At 33.1% G+C, this 19,703-nt stretch overlaps 1 protein-coding gene across 1 annotated transcript; it reads right to left on the minus strand.

Annotated features, from left to right (window-relative positions):
• Positions 1-18,612: 18,612 nt before the first annotated feature.
• On the minus strand, positions 18,613-19,355 carry LOC132178179 (MLP-like protein 31). The gene is made up of 2 exons (XM_088516065.1): positions 19,169-19,355; positions 18,613-18,875 (listed from the first exon to the last, which is right to left on the minus strand). Exons 1-2 carry the CDS (start codon positions 19,353-19,355, stop codon positions 18,613-18,615), a joined length of 450 nt encoding a protein of 149 aa, XP_088372191.1.
• Positions 19,356-19,703: the final 348 nt, after the last annotated feature.

Genomic DNA, 19,703 nt, shown 5'->3' on the forward strand with positions numbered 1-19,703 from the left:
GTTATCCGCCCAATCGCACTTGAACAAAACATACCTAGTCCTGTCGAAGTACTCCACCTCAATTATTTCCGTCAACTTCCCATAGTACGTTTCACCATCAACTGTTGGCACGCACACCCCGCTATTCTGGGTCCTTTTTCCAGCATCGCATGCAATAGTGCGAAACAGCTTTCCATTAATCACATATCTGTTATATCTAGTCGCTGTGGCCTTCGGCCCTCTACAATGCATTACCAGTTTGTGACCTAATTCCTTCCTTTGTCCGTCGTCCAATCGATCGACCTGTAAGCACATACGTAAAAATTGACCATAAGAAAGTTTCTTTAGTTGTTATGAATCAACAACTAAATATAATGGGTCAGTAACAGTTAAACGTCACGGTAGTCTTACGTAGTCACGGTACCAATCGGCGAATAGCGCATGATGTTGGGTTTCAAACTGATCCTCCGTCGTTCGCCCCCTACTGCATGAACGCCTAAGTGTATCCATGTGCACCCTACAATACAACGTTTCAATTATATTATAATTCACAACTAAGGGTTCAAGGTCATATTGAACTTGTATACACTACTAACACGACTTACGTCCGTAGTTGAAGGAACTCATCCGAGTTAAAAATAATGTATCGGTGAATTTGTGTCAATGTGACACGGTCGAGGATAACTCGTGTTCCCGCCCCCTTTGAACCATCTGGGTTTCTTACAGTCCTATTGTGAAATGTTGGTGCGTGGTCTAGATACCTTGAGCAGAACGCAACCAACTCCGTTGCTATGTAGCCCTCCGCAATGCATCCCTCAGGAGCCGCTTTATTGCGGACATTAGATTTGAACACCCCAAGACTTCTACATATGATCATAATTCATTCATTATAATTAGTGACGATTTAATATAAAATAAAAATTCATAAATATGAATATTAGTAAAGCTATTTTACCTCTCTGCCGGATACATCCACCTATATTGTACCGGTCCACCTAGTCGGCATTCACGGACAAGATGCACGACCAAGTGAACCATCACAGTAAAAAAGCTTGGGGGAAAGACCCTTTCCATCTGGCACAAAGTAACATAAATGTCACCCTCTAATCGGTCCATATCATCTCGTGTCAATGACGTTGAACATATGCCCCTGAAGAATGCAGAAATCCCGACAAGTGGTCTTACCACGTTTCCTGGCAATGATCCACGCAATGCAATAGGGAGAAGTTGTTGCATAATTACGTGACTATCATGGCTCTTCAACCCGAATATCGTACAATCACTAAGTCGTACACATCGAGAAATATTAGAGGCATATCCGTCCGGCACCCTTACATTTCGAAGCACTTTCAAAAACTGAGTTTTCTCTTCCTTAGACATCGTGTGACAAGCTGCGGGCATATATGTTTTACCATCCTCGCCTGTGTACGGATGAAGTGTATGTCTCAACCCCATTTCTTGCAAGTCTGTGCGGGCTTGGATGTTGTCCTTTGTTTTCTTTGGAATGTCTAGTATTGTACCAAGAATGTTGTCCATCACATTTTTCTCAATGTGCATGACATCAAGATTGTGCCGTAATAGATTATCTTTCCAATACGGCAACCTAAAGAAAACACTTTTCTTCTTCCACAACACGTTAGCAGTACTAGTATCGCCTTCTCTTTCTGTCGCCCCACTCTTCTTTCGTTTCTTGTCTTTTTTCTTTTTATCCGCCCTTGCCTTACCGGCATTCTCATCTCCATATGCCATATCTTGCAATTGTCTAAGAATTTCATCTCCACTTGGCACATCTGGGGCACATTCAAATTCTTGTTTGCCGTCAAATGTTGTTCTATTTCTCCTCCACGGATGATCAATAGGCAAGTATCGCCTGTGCCCCATATAACAAAATTTCCTGCCGTGCTTTAACCGCCTGGACCTCGTCGAGTACATACAGCAGGGACATGCCTTCTCACCCCTGTTAGGCCACCCAGACAAATCTGCGTATGCCGGGAAGTCATTAATTGTCCACATCAACTGGGCTCGTAGCACAAAATTCTTTTTTTTGGACACGTCAAATGTGCGAATACCTACAGTCCATAATTCTTGTAACTCCTCAATTAAGGGTTGTAGGTAGACATCTAGATCCATGCCAGGTGACTTTGGGCCCGGGATTATCAGCGATAGTATAAATGAAGTTTGTTTCATGCACGTCCAAGGAGGCAAGTTGTACGGTACAAGCATTACAGGCCAAGTGCTGTGGGAGGTGCTCATGTTTCCGAATGGATTAAATCCATCCGAGGTTAGTCCAAGCCTGACGTTCCTGCTGTCCGCCGAGAAGTCTGGATGCAAATTATCAAATGCCCTCCACGCTTCACCATCGGCCGGATGCCTCAATACACCGTCCTTAGTCCGGCCTTCTGCATGCCACCTCATGTAAGGAGCAGTATGCTCTGACATAAACAATCTCTGTAGCCGTGGTATAAGTGGAAACCACCGCAACACCTTCACCGGGCGTTTCTTACTCGATGAAATGGGTTGCCCATCCTCATCCAACTGAATTTCATCCTTCCACTTAGATACTCCACAAACAGCACATGTATCCAAATCCTTATTGTTCTTCCAAAATATCATACAATTATTAGGACACGCCGGTATCTTCTCATACCCGAGGCCCATGTCCCTTAGAAACTTTTTTGCCTCATATGTATTAACCGGCAAAGCTTCATCACTAGGAGGCAACAACTGATTGATGAACTCAAGAAAAGATGAAAATATTGTGTTACTAAGTCCGCCAACACACTTTAAATTGTACAGATGTACAGTAGCACTAAGCTTGCTATGTTTGGTCCCATCATGAAGTGGCTTCTCTGCCTTCTTAAGCAAGTTACTGTACTTTACTCTGTCACTGTCGTCGGCTTCTTCATTCACAGTTTCTTCATTCCCCTGCACCGCAACTTCAGGCTCACAATTGTCTTCCATGACATCGTGCATGCCGAATAGATCACGCAACATTGACCGCATGTTTTCACCCTGTGCTGCGCCTAAACCCTGATCCGTGTTCGTGGTAGACGACGTAGAGACTGCAACAGGATCCCGAACAGGCCTCTCCCCGTGATAATACCAAATTCTGTATGCAATCATTATTCCCTTACCCCCTGTCAAATGGTCAAATACCAAATCCGGCGAGTGGCGCTGCTTATTACGACACACCTTACAGGGGCAGTGAATTTTTCCATCAGGGATTGTGCAGTTCCTAACTGCAAAGTCCACGAATGATCTACACCCGTCTCTGTATTCCCTTGTACCCCTAGACTGTGTCATCCAACTCTTGTCCATAGCTTTAAGTACTGAGACCCTAACTGAATAAATTAAATAAATCTAAGTTAGTTACTTAGATGTTCTTTTATTTTTTGTGGTTCTTTAACTACATCGTTATAATTTTTTTATTTTCACTTTTAATAAACGAACACATAAATTGACTTTTAATTATAACATCTACATAATCTTAATGTGCAGAACCTAAGTAAATTACATATGGGCACCCTAAATAAACTACATATAGCTAGTTAGGTTAAATGTTAGTTTTCTTTTTTTCGTTTAATAAACCATTTATGCATTTGTATGGAAAGTGTAGATGAAATCCAATATCCAGCTTCAATTCAAATGTTCGTTGTTTTTTACTTTATACGTACGCATATTAGGAATGACATACTTAATTATTCTAAGTTTTGTAAATGTAAACATTCACATACGAATCATATATATAGATATGCCGTTGTTAATCAAAACCTACACAAAATATGGGTCTACATCTAAATGCAAAATTCTCCAGAAAAACATAATTTCAAACTACCAAGGTACGTAATTGTACATGCATGCATGGAAATACATTAAACAATATTCTCACCATATACAAACCAAACATGTCAAACTATTCAAATATATTACAAAACATATATCTTAAACAAATAAATTACTTACTTAACCTATAAAATTAATTTACATTGTAAATTACATTTTTTATATATAAATTAATTAATTATCTATTAAATAATTTAATTAATATATATATAATTAATCTATAAATATATAATCTGTATATATATATTTGCAGATTATGTATATATATATATATATATATATATATATATATAGATATAGATATTACGAAATATATAATCACATATATAATCAGATATATAAACCTATATATAATTTTCTGTGTATATATATATATATATGTATATAAACCCATATATATATATATATATATATATATATATATATATACCTGATTTTCGAGTAGGAGAACGAGTGAGAGCGTGAGAGAGCCTGCCGAACTCGAGGTTGTGGTCGCCGGAGGGAGTAACGGCGGTGACGTGCGCCGGCGAGAGAGAGAGAGCCACCGAGGGGGAGAAAACCACGTGAAAAATGCTGCAGAGGCGAGTTGAGGTTGGCTGGGTTGAAGGAGAAAAACGAAAATGGGTGTTGAGGGTTTCAGGCGGAGGCTTGAAATGGCTTGGGCGCTGTGAGAGAAAGAAATGGGAGAGAAGAAGATGCAGGGGATGACGTGGCAGGAGGGAAAAAAAAGAAGAAAGAAAGAAGATGCAGGAGACGACGTGCAGGGGAAGGCGCTGCAGAAAAAATGCGCGCCTTCCCGAGGGGCTTTTTGACGTGCCACATTGGCACGTCAAGAACCTTTTTGACGTGCCACATGTGGCACGTCAAAAAGGTTCTTAACGTGCCACTTGGCACGTCAAGCCCATATATCCCTTTTTTTAATTTTTAATAAATTTAATTATAATTATATAATAAAAACTTATTTCTACTAACATTTTATTTCTTTTATTATATAATGTTCTCATCTTATATAACATATTATTCATTCTCTCCAATTAGAATTAAATAGATAATAAATAAATAAACAAATTAATATTCTAGATGTATAGATATATAATGAAATGTATCAACTAACCGGCCGCATATGTTGTGTTTGTCGAGTTCCTATGAGGTTTGCAGGTCTTATAAAAATAAATGTATCGAATATGACCCATATATTTTTAGAAAAATAATATGGGTACCTATCATATTAATATCAATAGACTGATCAATTTAAGCATGCAGCATATATATATATATATATATATATATATATATATATATATATACCAACTTCATTTATACTAATATGATAAACTATATATAATTTTCCTACCCAATCAAAATTAATTTTCTATGCCAATTAACATTCAAGTGTTGTTTATTACATATTTGTTTATATCATAATTAAGATCATTTTCGATATATATATACATATACATATATATATATATATATATAAAATGAAAATTAATATGGTTTTTTGACGTGTCATGCTTGACACGTCAAAAGTTTTTGACGTGCCATGCATGACACGTCAAAAGTTTTTGACGTGCCAAACATGGCACGTCAAAAACTTATGATATATATATATATTCTTATTCTTATTTAAACTATTTTCATAATATTGTATTTATTTAAATGTTATTAAAATAGTATTTACTCTATCATATATATAAATATATATTTATTCTCTCCAATTAGAATTAATTAGATAATAAATAAATAAACAAATTAATATTCTAGATGTATAGATATATAATTAAATGTATCAACTAACCGGCCGCATATGTTGTGTTTGTCGAGTTCCTATGAGGTTTGCAGGTCTTATAAAAGGACATGGGTTTTTTTTTTTTATTCTCAAATTAATTTTAATTGGAGAGAATAAATATATATATATATATATATATATATATATATGATAGAGTAAATACTATTTCAATAACATTTAAATAAATAAAATTTTATGAAAATAGTTTAAATAAGATAATATATATATATATATATATTATATAGGGTTTTGACGTGCCATGTTTGGCACGTCAAAAACTTTTTGACGTGCCATGCATGGCACGTCAAAAGTTTTTGACGTGTCACAAATGACACGTCAAAAACCTATAACTAATAATTATATATATATTATCTTATTTAAATCATTATAAATGATATTCACAATTTAATTATATTAAAATTATATTAACTCTATCATATATTTAGTCTATCCAATTACAAATAATTAGAGAAAAAATAAATTAGTATTCTAGACGTATAGATAATTAGACGTATGAACTGACTGACAACATATGTTGCGTTGGCCGATCGAGTTCATGTGAGGTTTGCGGGTCTTATAAAATAAATGTATCGAGTATTTTTTATATATTATTGTTTATAAATAATATGGGTAGCTATCATATTAATATTACTAGACTGATTGATTTATGCATGCATGATACATATATATATATATATATATATATAAGCATACATATATACTAAGTAATTTATACCAATATGATAAACTATAATTTGCCTATCGAATCAAAATTTAATTTTTTTGGCCAATTAACATTAATTTATTTTTTAATACATATTTTTTAATATCAAAATAAAAAATAGAGTTTTGGTATATATATATATATATATATATAAAAAATATAAAATTTATAGGTTTTTGACGTGTCATGCATGACACGTCAAAAACCTATAATTAATAATTATATATATATTATCTTATTTAAATCATTATAAATGATATTCACAATTTAATTATATTAAAATTATATTAACTCTATCATATATTTAGTCTATCCAATTACAAATAATTAGAGAAAAAATAAATTAGTATTCTAGACGTATAGATAATTAGACGTATGAACTGACCGACAACATATGTTGCGTTGGCCGATCGAGTTCATGTGAGGTTTGCGGGTCTTATAAAATAAATGTATCGAGTATTTTTTATATATTATTGTTTATAAATAATATGGGTAGCTATCATATTAATATTACTAGACTGATCGATTTATGCATACATGATACATATATATATATATATATATATATATATACCAACTTCATTTATACTAATATGATAAACTATATATAATTTTCCTATCCAATCAAAATTAATTTTCTATGCCAATTAACATTAAGTGTTGTTTATTACATATTTTTTTATATCATAATTAAAATTATGTTTGATATAATTAAAATTATTAATTATATAATTAAAATTATTAATATAATTTTTTGACGTGTCATGCTTGACACGTCAATAGTTTTTGACGTGCCATGCATGACACGTCAAAAGGTTTTTGACGTGCCAAACATGGCACGTCAAAAACTTATATAAAATATATATATATATATATTTATATAAGTTTTTATATATTATCTTATTTAAGCTATTTTCATAAAATTTTATTTATTTAAATGTTATTAAAATAGAATTTACTCTATCATATATATATATATATATATATATATTTATTCTCTCCAATTAAAATTAATTAGAGAATATAAAAAAAAAAAACTCATATATTCTAGATGTACAGATATATAATTAAATGTATCAACTAACCGGCCGCATATATTGTGTTTGTCGAGTTCATATAACTTTTACAGGTCTTATAAAATAAATGCTTCGAGTATGTTTTATATATTTTTAGAAAAATAATATGTGTAGCTATCATATTAATATTAATAGACTGATCAATTTACGCATGCATACATATATACTAATGATAATGAACTATAATTTATACTAATGACAATAAATATTAATTTTTTATGCCAATTAACATTAATAGTTTGTTAATGCATATTTGTTTATATCAAAGTTATTGTTAATTTTTTTTTATATTAAAAAAAGTTTTTTGACGTGTGGAATTGACACGTCAAAAGTTTTTGACGTGTCAAATTGACACGTCAAAAGTTTTTGACGTGTCAAATTGACACGTCAAAAGCTTTTGACGTGTCGATTTCACACGTCAAAAAACTTTTGACGTGTAGAAAAAGACACGTCAACAAAAATTTTTTTGACGTGCTTAAATAGACACGTCAAAAGTTTTTGACGTGGCAAACATAATTTACTGTTTGCCACGTCAAAAAACTCATATTTTTTTGTAGTGTGGCCAATGAAAATTTGACATGTGGCATAGGATAAGATTCTATTTCTATTATTCTAAATCATCTCATGTTTTATCTCATTAATTAATTTAGATTACTATGAAATTATTAATAACAAACTTAATAATTATCTTGGGCGTTACAAAAGTCGCCTCTAATAGTTAAGTATTAGGGTCGACTTTGTCGACCCTAAAGAGTAGGTAGAAAAATAAATTAAAAATAAAAAAATAAAATTGATGCCAAGTATTAGGGTCGACTTTGTCGACCCTAAAGAGTAGGTAGAAAAAAAAAAAAAATTGATGCCAAGTATTAGGGTCGACTTTCAAAGTCGCCCCTAATAGTGAAGTATTAGGGTCGACTTTGTCGACCCTAAAGAGTAGGTAGAAAAATATATTTTTTTTTTTAAAAAAAATTGATGCCAAGTATTAGTGTCGACTTTCAAAGTCGCCCCTAATAGTTAAGTATTTAGAGTCGACCCTAAAGAGTACGTAGAAAAATTAAAATAAAAAATAAAAAAATAAAATTGATGCCAAGTATTAGGGTCGACTTTCAAAGTCGCCCCTAATAGTTAAGTATTAGGGTCGACTTTGTCGACCCTAAAGAGTAGGTAGAAAAATAAAAATAAAAAAAAAAAAAAAAAAAAATTGATGCCCAATAGCGTCCACTTTGGTGGACGCTAAAGCTCTTCTAATTTTTTTTTTTTTTAAAAAAGAATAAAATTAAACTACAACATACATTGATGGACTTATAACATACATTGAAACTAAGTTTCTAGATACTTAATTATTGTATTAAGTCTCTAGATACTTAATTATTGTATTAGTATATATTTGTATATTTATATCATATTATATATGTATAATTTGTTATTATATAATCATATGATTTAATAATCAGTTGATCATGTCATATAATCATATAAATTATAGTAATAATACATTATACTTAAATATTATGAAACTTAATTCATGAAGAATAGGACAAAGTTTCCTAAAAAAAAAAAAAACATTATTAGATCATGTTCATATGTATTATCATTCTAATTACACTAGAGCATACTTAATTAACTAATTAACTATGATCTAATGTAATTAGAATGATAATACACATCATCATGTCATTGTTTTTTGAAAATAGTTAACTTACTTAGTAATACTAAGTTAGTATATATTAACGAACAAGTATGTATAATATATATATATATATATATATATATATATTAAGTAACATATAATTTGTTTTTGTCAAAATAACCTATAGTAAATTATACTAGGTTAGCAATTTAATATATTAACTTAGTTAATATGTTAGTTTATTAAGTAACTAGTTATTAAGTCTCTGGGTACTTAATTGTTGTATTTGTATGAGTTTGTAAATACTTATGACTTACGTCATATTATATATGTATATTTTGTTATTATATAATCACATGATTTAATCATCAATTGATCATTTTATATAATCATATAAATTATAATGGTAGACCATATGACGAAACATCTAACTTATAATGATATCTACAGCATAATACTCTAAACATAACAACAACATATATCTCTAAACAAACACATTGTTGATTCTAATATTAATCACTTAATTTGTGATATATATGATCATATGATATAATAATTCACATAATCTTTTTTTTTTTTTTTTTTTTTTTTTTTTTTTTTCTAATTACAATTCACATCATCTTTAGATCATGTGATCTACCACTTAACTTAATAGTAATACTAAGTTAGTATATAGTAACTAACAAGTATGTATATAATATATATTCATATATATAATTAATTAATCAAATGATCGATCGAACATCCGATGGATCCTACTGAATTAATTCGATTGATCGTGATAGGATCAAATGATCGATCAAACATCCGATCGATTCTACTGAATTAATTTGATTGATCGTGATAGGATCAAGTGATCGATCAAACATTCGATCGATCCTAATGAATTAGTTCGATTGAGATCGATCTTAATGAATTAGTTCGATTGATCGTAATAGGATCAAATGATCGATCAAACATCCGATCGATCCTAATGAATTAGTTCGATTGATCGTGATAGGATCAAATGATCAATCAAATGTTGGATCGAAAATCCGATCGATGAAACATCCAATCGATCCTAGTGAGTTAGTTCAATTGATCGTGATAAGATCAAACATCTGATTGAAAATCCAATCGATCCTAGTGAATTAGTTCGATTGATCGTAATAGAATCAATTGATCGATCAAACATCCGATAGATCCTAGTGAATTAATTATATTGATCACGATAAAATCAATTGATTGATCAAACTGGATACAATTGAAGGTTCAATCGAATATTCAATTGAACTATAAGCTTTTTATATTATCTTAGTGCATTAGTTATATTAATCTTATATTATCTTTGGATTTTGTATTGATCTTATAATTAATTATAAGATAAATATCAACTTAATGATCTTTATCATAAAAATTTATTAAACGGAAATTATTAGTTAATATTATAATAATAAAAAAAACATATTAGAAGAGAAAATAAAGAAAAACAAAAATTAAAAAAAATTGTAAGTATAATTAAAAAAAAAAAAAAACCCTCAATAGGGGCGACTCCAGAGTCGCTGCTATTGAGTGCGAAAAATTAAGCGCCATCCTGTGGCGGGGTTTATGAAATTTTCGGACAAAAAACTTCATAAACCGCGTCTGTTTTTCCCCAAACCTTCAAAACACAAAAATCCCTAACACCCCTCTCACTCACCTCCCTCATCACTCTCACTCTCGATCTCTCTCCCGCGGCTCTCCCAACTTTCCTTCCCGCTGCTCTCCCTCCCTCCAATGATGGATCCGATGGCTTTCAAACCTAAAAGATTCTTGAGTGGTGGAGGAGGGGAAGTGTTTGATATAACGGGAAACAGGGAAATAAAGATGATGCCTTTTGGGGCAGGGAGGAGGATTTGTCTTGCTTCTGGTTTGGCAAATGCTTCATTTGGCAATGCTTCATTGTTTTTGGCATGCCATTTCTCAGGTTGTTAAGGATCTTGGGTTTGAGCTTCCACCAGCAGGGGAATATGCTGTTGGCATGTTCTTTTTGCCCAAATCGGAGAGTAGAAGGGAAGAAAGCAAAAATGTGTTCACAAAGGTAATTTTGAGGATGAAAGTTTTGCTCTGTTTGCATTTGTTTGTGGTTCGTGATTGCCTAAGGGTCTTTGAGGGATATTCTTGGAGATGGGGACGAAGGACGGTCTTGGAGATATATAACGAAGAAATTTTTGATCTTTTGTCCAGCAACGGTGGAGGAGGATTAGGCCTTGGATGGCCTAAAGGCAGTGCATCCAAGGTAATAGTCTGTTCTCTATTTTCTTGGCTTCTTGACTTTATTTGAGATAATTTGATTCTTGGTGATTTTTGGGGAAATAAGTGTTGTCGTCTTTAAAGGTTTAGTTGCTTCCTGATTTCTGGAGTTTTGGTTTTGGATTTGTTTTGTTGGGTTCTCTTTGGGTGTGTATTGCAATCTAAGTTATCTTTTTCGTAGTATGTATTTGTATAATTAAGTTATTTTCTTTCGACAGAGAAAGGGTTTCATGGTTAATTATCTGGAAAATAGAGAATATATATATATATATATATATATATATATATATATATATATATATATAGCATGAAAGTAGTCAATTGGCTACTGTTGTTTGAGGTTTTAAAAATACAGGGTGTATTTTGGTTGTAATTTGCCAGACAAAATGAGATCAGGGGTACAAAGTGTGTGCATATATGATATGAGATTAGCCGATTCTGCAATTTTGGGTTCAAATGAGTACACCAAGTGTTTGTTTGTTTTTTTGTTTTTTACTTTATCTGTTTGGAACCAATAATTAAGGAGTAGGCTGATGTTCAAATTGGTTTTGTAACAAAATGGGTCAACTTTTTATCAGAATGAGGGACTTGGCATGACCAATTCTAGTTTCCCATCTAGTTTCTCACCGCAGCAGCAGCAACAACAAAAATAGTGAATTTCAGAAGGTCCAATTGTGTGATGACTCTTATGTTATATTCCACAGTTTTGGTGACTCTTTGTTGAGAAAGAAAATGGATAGATAAAAATTTACCTTAATGAGGTAGAGACGTAGTATATATGTATGTTGTATTAAAAGTTAGAACACAGTGTTGTGTTTGTTAATAGTTGAATTGTGTTTTTGGAACTTTCCTTTGTACTTTTTATCATTCCTGATACCTGATCTTGTTTCTTTTGGCATTGGCAATGGATATTTGGCATCTCCTACTGTGTTGCTTGTGGCATTGGCAATGGATATTTGTTGGAGGAAAAACAAGCAGGGCATCATTTGTGATGACATGGCTTTTTTCCTCGTCCCCATGTTATGTTACAGTTTTTTTTTTTTTTTTTTTTTTTTTTTTGATTTTTTAAGACCATTAGGGTCCACTAAAAGTGGACCCTAATGGTTAACTATCAGCGTCCACTTTAATTTGGACGCTGATAGTCAATTTTTTTAATTTTTTAGGACCATTAGGGTCGACTTTGTGGACGCTAATGGTTAACTATCAGCGTCCACTTTGGTTTGGACGCTGATAGTTATTATTATTATTTTTTTTTAAAGGACCATTAGGGTCGACAAAGTGGACCCTAATGGTTAACTAAAAGTGGACGCTAATGCTTGACTATTAGGGTCGATTTTCGCTTCTGTTTACATCATTTTTAGGGTCAAAACATTGCGACTTTTAGGGTCGATAAAGTGGACGCTAAAAGTGATCATTAGGGTCGACTTTTAAGTGGACCCTGATAATCAGACATTTGATTATTAGAGTCGGACTATTAGCGTCGACACCTTTAGGGTCGAAAAGTCGACGCTGTTGGCAACAACGTCCACTTTAGAACCTTTAGGGGCGACTTTGAGTCGCCCCTAAAGACCTAATTTCTTGTAGTGTTAGGATGAGCTTGCGGCACAAAAGACACAGAGGAGAAGAGAGAGACAGGTTTCATGTGGAGAATTTATTCTTAATACTTAAGTTCTTTCTTTTTCATGTCTTTTATTTATAAGTTGTTAAGTCTTTTAATATTATGAGTAGCTAAATCTCTAACTAGGACTAGGGGTGAAGCCTAGTATTTTTATTATGTGTTCTTGAGACTATTGTTATTCTTCATAGATTAATGACTAAATTTTGAGGATGCTTTTTAATTTGAGAATAATTTTATCTGACAGTTTATTTTGACTCATTATGATTTTTGTTTATATCAAATGCTTACTTTGTTTGATTTGTTATGATTCGAAAATATATTGAGTGCTTAGTTTATTGTCACATTCTCAACAAATCCATGTTCAATCTATTTTATATTTGATTAGTGCTTAATTCTTTTATCTTCTCACGATATGTCTCAAGAATATGTAATATAATGCTAGGTGGATCCTCAAATGCACTTGCGAGTACATTTAAAATTTCACAACAATGCTCATTAAGACAAGTTTAGAAACATCAAGCTACCTGATTTGCCAGTTAAAATGGACTTCGAGAGCATGTATAATCCGAACCATAACAGGCTTAATGACGTGGTTTTGTGTAATCCATCCTACACTACGCGCTAATTGAAGCCCTTAGCAACCAATCGTGCTTTATAACATTTGATTGACCTATCTTGATTTTGTTTTAATTTCTAAATGAAGAAAATTAGAAAGGAAATTAAAAGGGCATAAATAGAGAGAAATACAAATATTTACATGATTCGGTTTATGACCTACGTCCATATGTTAAACCTCTAAATGTTACATTTTGCTCTTATTTGTTTCATACTTTTACAATACAAAATACTCATATTTATATGAGAATTTTGATAGATAAGTATGGTAATTGAATCAATCATATTTGAGTACCATCAAACTTGATTACAATCTAATGTAGTGGAAGACTAAGTAACCACAATCAAAAGTGTCTGCATCTCTAACCAAAAGATAAAACAAGCATGCAGGCTAAAAGAAAGATAAAACTCCGTTGAGTATTTGAGAGAAAATTCTCTGATTTGATGATAATTCAATTGAGTCTATATTTTACATTACAAACTAGCTTATTTATAGAAGAGAAATACTTGTATATAAAGTAAATATAATCCTAGTAGTAATAGTAAACCTAATCCTAATAAGAAAAGGAAAATGATTAAAGCAAATCTACTTCTAGTAAGGAAAATAAATAAAGTCCTAATAAAAAAGTGACAATAAGCGGGAATCCTGACAAATCTTTCTTTCTGTACTTTGATTGTTTGAGAACAACTAAAATTCTGATCAATCGGCGTTGCTCCAATATTATTTTTGATATTTTTCTTATTTTCGTTTTTACAAAAAATATATGTAAATATCATCTTACATTAGACACCCTCACTTGAAAAAAACTCGTCCCCGAGTTTCTTTGGGACATGGCATGCATGGCTTCTTCGAAGAAAGGTACTTGGAGAAATCTATATAGATAGCACCAAGATACGATGTTTCCTTTCGTCTACTTCTACAAAAATTCCTCCAACGATTTCTTCTTGGATGTCATCTTCAACCTCACTCTTTTTCTTCAAAGGAATCTCAAATTTTCGTGGTGATCTGGAGGAGTTGCTAAGAAAACACGTTGATCATAACGAAATGCTAACCCAACTTAATCAAAGGTCAAAAGGCACACCCTATCTAAAAACTCAAACTAACAACTAAGCTAGTCTAGAAAGCATTAAAAGAGCATAACGACTTAAGAAACAAGCAGGGCCTAGAAGGTTACCTTCTAGAAGCCAAAACCTCCAAGGAATCACTTCTTCTTCCCCACAAACCACACTCACTCTCAAAGAGACTCACACAAGGGGTTTCAGAGAGCCTAGGGGTGTAAAATAGGTATGAGAGGGCGAGGGGGGTAAGGGTATTTATAGGTGAGAAAAAATTGAGGGCGCTGCAAGTGATTTTGAAAAGTAGCGTACGTCCGATACTATAAGGGCGTATGTCTAGTACTGTTTACTCAGCGGTCCAAAGGTTGCATTGTACGTACATGTATTATCCAGGGATTATCTAAAAAACAGTGTACGTACTGTGGTCCCCCTGCGTACTTCTGTACTAAAAACAAGAGCGTATGCACGATACTATTGGGGCGTATATACGGTCAAAAAGTATGAAAAGCCCAAAATGCCCCTTTCAGCTGTCCCTAATGACCTAAAACCCAGATTAACCCTCTAACTAAGTTACCTAAGCTTAGTTAATTATTTGAGTCACTATAGATTCTGCTAAATAATGTGCGCCAGATGATTGGTATATTGATAGTGGGTGCTGTAATACCCTACTCTAAGTGGTATGATATTGTCCGCTTTGGGCCTCAGCCTGCATGGTTTTGTTATTAGGTTTATCCCAAAAGGCCTCGTACCATGTAGAGAGAACATATTCCATATAAATACATGGAATGTGGGATGTCACAATCACCCCCTTGTTGGGTTGAGGGATCCTGAATGGCTCGGCGAATTCGAAAGGTGCAAGACACGCCTCAACAAAACAAAGTATCTCTTTAAGAGCATTCCCGTTGATTTCTTCAAATAAAAGTTAAGTTTAAAGAGAAAACCCCACTTTTTTTTTTTTTTCTTCTTATTTTTGGAGAGCCACTTTCAGAATGAATCGAACATCAAACTCTCTACATCTTTTTCTACTTTAGTTAAATATTCTTTTTAGGGAAAATTACAGTTTACCCCCCCAAAGTTGTCAGCGATTTGCAATTCCGCCTCCAAAGTTTCAATTTTTGCAATCCACCCTCCTAAAGTTTCAATTTTTTTCAATTCAGGCATTCCGTCAGTCAAAGCCGCTTTGACTGACGGAACAGTGATCAAGTGCAAGTCACGTGATCACTGTTGGTTGTTTTTTTCCCAAAATGACGAAACAGAGAATTTTTTTTAAATTCTCTGTCCAGGAGCTAATATCATTTTCGGATCGAACTGAGCTTTTCTCTCTTGAAAAGATCCCCATTTCGAGCCAAAATGTTTTATCCAAGATTCTTGTGTCTCGTAATGTGAAAGATACGTCTTAACCTTAATGCCAACATTCTCACAAAATTGCAATATTTCTTCATTTTGTCGATCAAATGCCTCCCACATACTGAAGCCACTTGAACGCAGCAAACTTACAACGTAGAAAACATCTTCTTCCGGTATAACCGCAGACATGTTATCATCCCACCTGCAAATGAAACATTTAACGTCAATTTATATATATGCATGTTAAAATATATATGTTAAGAATTTTAACTTGTAAATTAAAACCTTACTTGTTTCGGTTCATGGGGTAAAGTAGGACGAGTCCAGCAGAAATGTTTTGTTTAAGAATGATGTTCTTAAAAACACCCGAATCGAAATCCGAGATACGAGATCTTGGTACAAAGAGATTCAACCATGGATGAGGAATGTCCCATAGTCCTTTCGATCTAAGTATTTGCTCTTCCCTTCCCACTCTATTCACAAAATCTACGTACGATACATTTTTCTCAAACATGAACCCCGGAAGGAAGCTTAACCCTTTCACCAAAACTTGAAGCTCCTATACAAGAAAGGAAATAAAACATTGTCAAAAAATGACGGAAAAAAATGAAGCTCCTCTTTGCGGAGAAGAGGAGGTAGGGATGGGGGCATTTTGGGAAAAAAACAACCAACAGTGATCACGTGACTTGCACGTGATCACTGTTCCGTCAGTCAAAGCGGCTTTGACTGACAGAATGCCTGAATTGAAAAAAATTAAAACTTTAGGGGGGTGGATTGCAAAAATTGAAACTTTGGAGGCGGAATTGCAAATCGCTGACAACTTTGGGGGGGTAAATTGTAATTTTCCCTTCTTTTTATTTTATTTTTTAATACTTTTTTTTGTTCTAGGTAGATGAGACAAAGAAGGAAAATGTATATAAGCTTAAAAAACTAACTAGCTTTCACTTTTTGACTTTTGATATTTGAAAAGTCTTGTTGACTAAAGTTAAATTTGAAATAGAGTAGAAAGCTTATTAAATGACTTTTTTTTTTTTTTTTTTTTTTTTTTTTTGATTTTAATTTCTCAAATTTCTTAAGAAAAGCTAAATTTGTAGAGCTCAATATGAATGTTCTAAATCAGTGGTATTTGCAAGTACTTTGAAAACAATTTATAGGAGCAAGTTCTCCAAAAATATAAAAGGAAAGAGGGACAATTAATCAAAATTGAATAAGAAAGATAAAGAGAGCTTCTTCATTTAGTGGGAATTCTTAAGGATTCTTAAGAGAGCCTCTAAGTGCTAGCATGCTAAACCCATAAATAGAGAAGAGCCTAAGCTCTCAAATCATTCATTCACACATCAAGTTCCCTTGAAAATTAATTTTCATAAACACTATGAGAATTAATAGCCCGTGTGTTAACTCTTGAAGAACAAAAATTTCAGATTTGAAGAGCCAAGTAAGAGCCCACTCTTTTGGTTATTGTGAGCCAAGTGTGGCGTTGATATGCTTTCATAGATTTGATTGTGGTTTACAATTATAGCTTCCATACCTATTTATTTTGGATTGTCTTCCGACTAACTAAAGAGAAATAGTCAAAGAAAATGCTGTAATTCAAATCAAGATTGACCCAATACTCTATTTATGTTAAATTATGTTAAATCACAAAAACAAGAAAGGATGAGAAGTAAGAAATCAATCTTGTATCAGACTGCTTGTCTTTTTGTAGTCGGATCCCCAAGTTTAAAACTTGGAGCATAAGGGAAGATACATCTTCCCTTTATTCATAAAGGGAAGATATATAAAATGACATTTAAGCATAAAAAAGAAACTGTGGATTCTGAATGTTGTAGTAGGATAAGAAAACTTTTTCATCCAGACAGTCGTAGGAGCAAGTTCTCCAAAAATGTTAGAGGAAAGAGGGACAATTAATCAAAATTGAATAAGAAAGATAAGAGAACTTCTTCATTTAGTGGGAATTTTAAGATGCTACTTGTAATTAGTTTTGTGAAAATATTTTTAGCCATATTATTGTTTTATTTGGCAATTTCTATGCAGATTTTGGAAATTTAATAGGGCCAGCATGGCTGTCTCAACTCATCCAAACAAAGCCTTCGACCATATCTTTACAATGTTTACATGAAAGGCACATAAGATTTAGAAAACTGTTCTGAAATTTTGATAATCACCAAAGTGTTATACTGAAAAAACAAAAAATGAAACAATTAACTTTTTGCGAAGCAGAGAAATTTTTGGTAAAAAAGAAAAAGAAAATTTTTCTCAAGTATAATTGTAGATTCAGATCTGTAATTTCTTGCCCAAAGAATAGGGGACAAGAATAATAATAGAAAGGCTGTGGGAGAGTCTCCCTAGTTATCTGAAGGGGCTCTCTCCTCTGACAGAGAACATACACTGAAAAGAAGGGTACCCTCTCACATACACCTTGTTCAACTAAAAACGAATAGTAATAATAACAGGAATTCCCTTTGGTAGAGATCCCTCCTAGCTATAATTGGAAATAGAATAGGAAACAGAAGGAGATTGTTGAGTTTGAGTTCAGAACTTTGAGAGATTAATTGATACATAGTCCTCTTGATGAACATAGATATTATCCATTAGAGGAAACATAAAGCTTGTCAGCTTTTATTGTAGTAGTAGTAGTAGTACAGAAGGACATGTCCTTTTGTATTATGCATTGACAAGGTATGCTTCGACAGCTTTTGTCATAGTGGACATAAAGTCAGTGTACTTTATAGGAGTTGGGACTTCCTCATTCGCTTTCTCATATTCGATACTCCACTTCACCGAGCTGCCATTACCCTTTGGTTTAACCTGCAAAGTGGTCTTAAAAACCTTGTAGTTCTTTGCAATCTCTCCATCCATTACTTTGTAAGTGACCGACTTATTTTCCTCATCTATTGACTCGGCTGTCTTAACCCCCTCAGAATCTCCTGTCATGGTTTTCAAGAACACATTTCAGCTGGTTAGTTTAAGTTTAACTACATATTAATGAAGCTTAGATTGTACTTAGAGACCATATGACAACCTTAGTATATGGGAGGAACCATATGTCAATTTAGGAGGTAAATGACAAGGCATGGTTCAAACTCAGAGTCTTTATTATAATTTTATATTAAATAACTATTTATTTTAATGGATGAATTTATATCATTTAATTTATATTTTAACTCAAAATACCTAGAAGTCAAGCTTGAGAAGGTATCAATTAGTGTTCCTTATGTACCTACAACATAAGTCCATAGCTTCACTGAGTCCAGCGAGTCCCAGTCACCCTTGAGTAGTTGTATATCTTTCACCATGTTGGGGCAGATCTTGGGCACCAGGTGCACTTTGCTCCGGAAGATTTCGTAGAACTTCTCAGCAGAGCATTTGATCTGTGTTTGGGCCTCCGTCTTTGCAATTTGAGCCATTGTAATTTTCTGCTGCTGAGAAAATCAACTAGCTAGCAAGAAAGTGGGAAAGAAGTAGGAAAAACAAGAACATGCCCTTTGCCATTTATAGAAAGAAGAGAAATCTATTGCGAAACATGATTAGGAAGATTGATGTGATAATTTTAGGTTTTTCCATTCTTAGATAGATACTGAATCCCATGGTCCAAAGGCACAAATAAAATTTCCGTATCTTCATAGTGGACGTGGTATTCCAATCAATTCATTTTCCACTTAAGGTTAGCGAATCAGATCCTTGGAATGGTCCAGACAACACCAATATGGCATTCTTATTATTGCATTGATCAGAACAAATAATTGGTTCACTTT

This window comes from Corylus avellana, chromosome 4 (genome assembly GCF_965113065.1).
Source record: "Corylus avellana chromosome 4, dhCorAvel1.hap1.2, whole genome shotgun sequence".
NCBI classification, from domain to species: domain Eukaryota; kingdom Viridiplantae; phylum Streptophyta; class Magnoliopsida; order Fagales; family Betulaceae; genus Corylus; species Corylus avellana.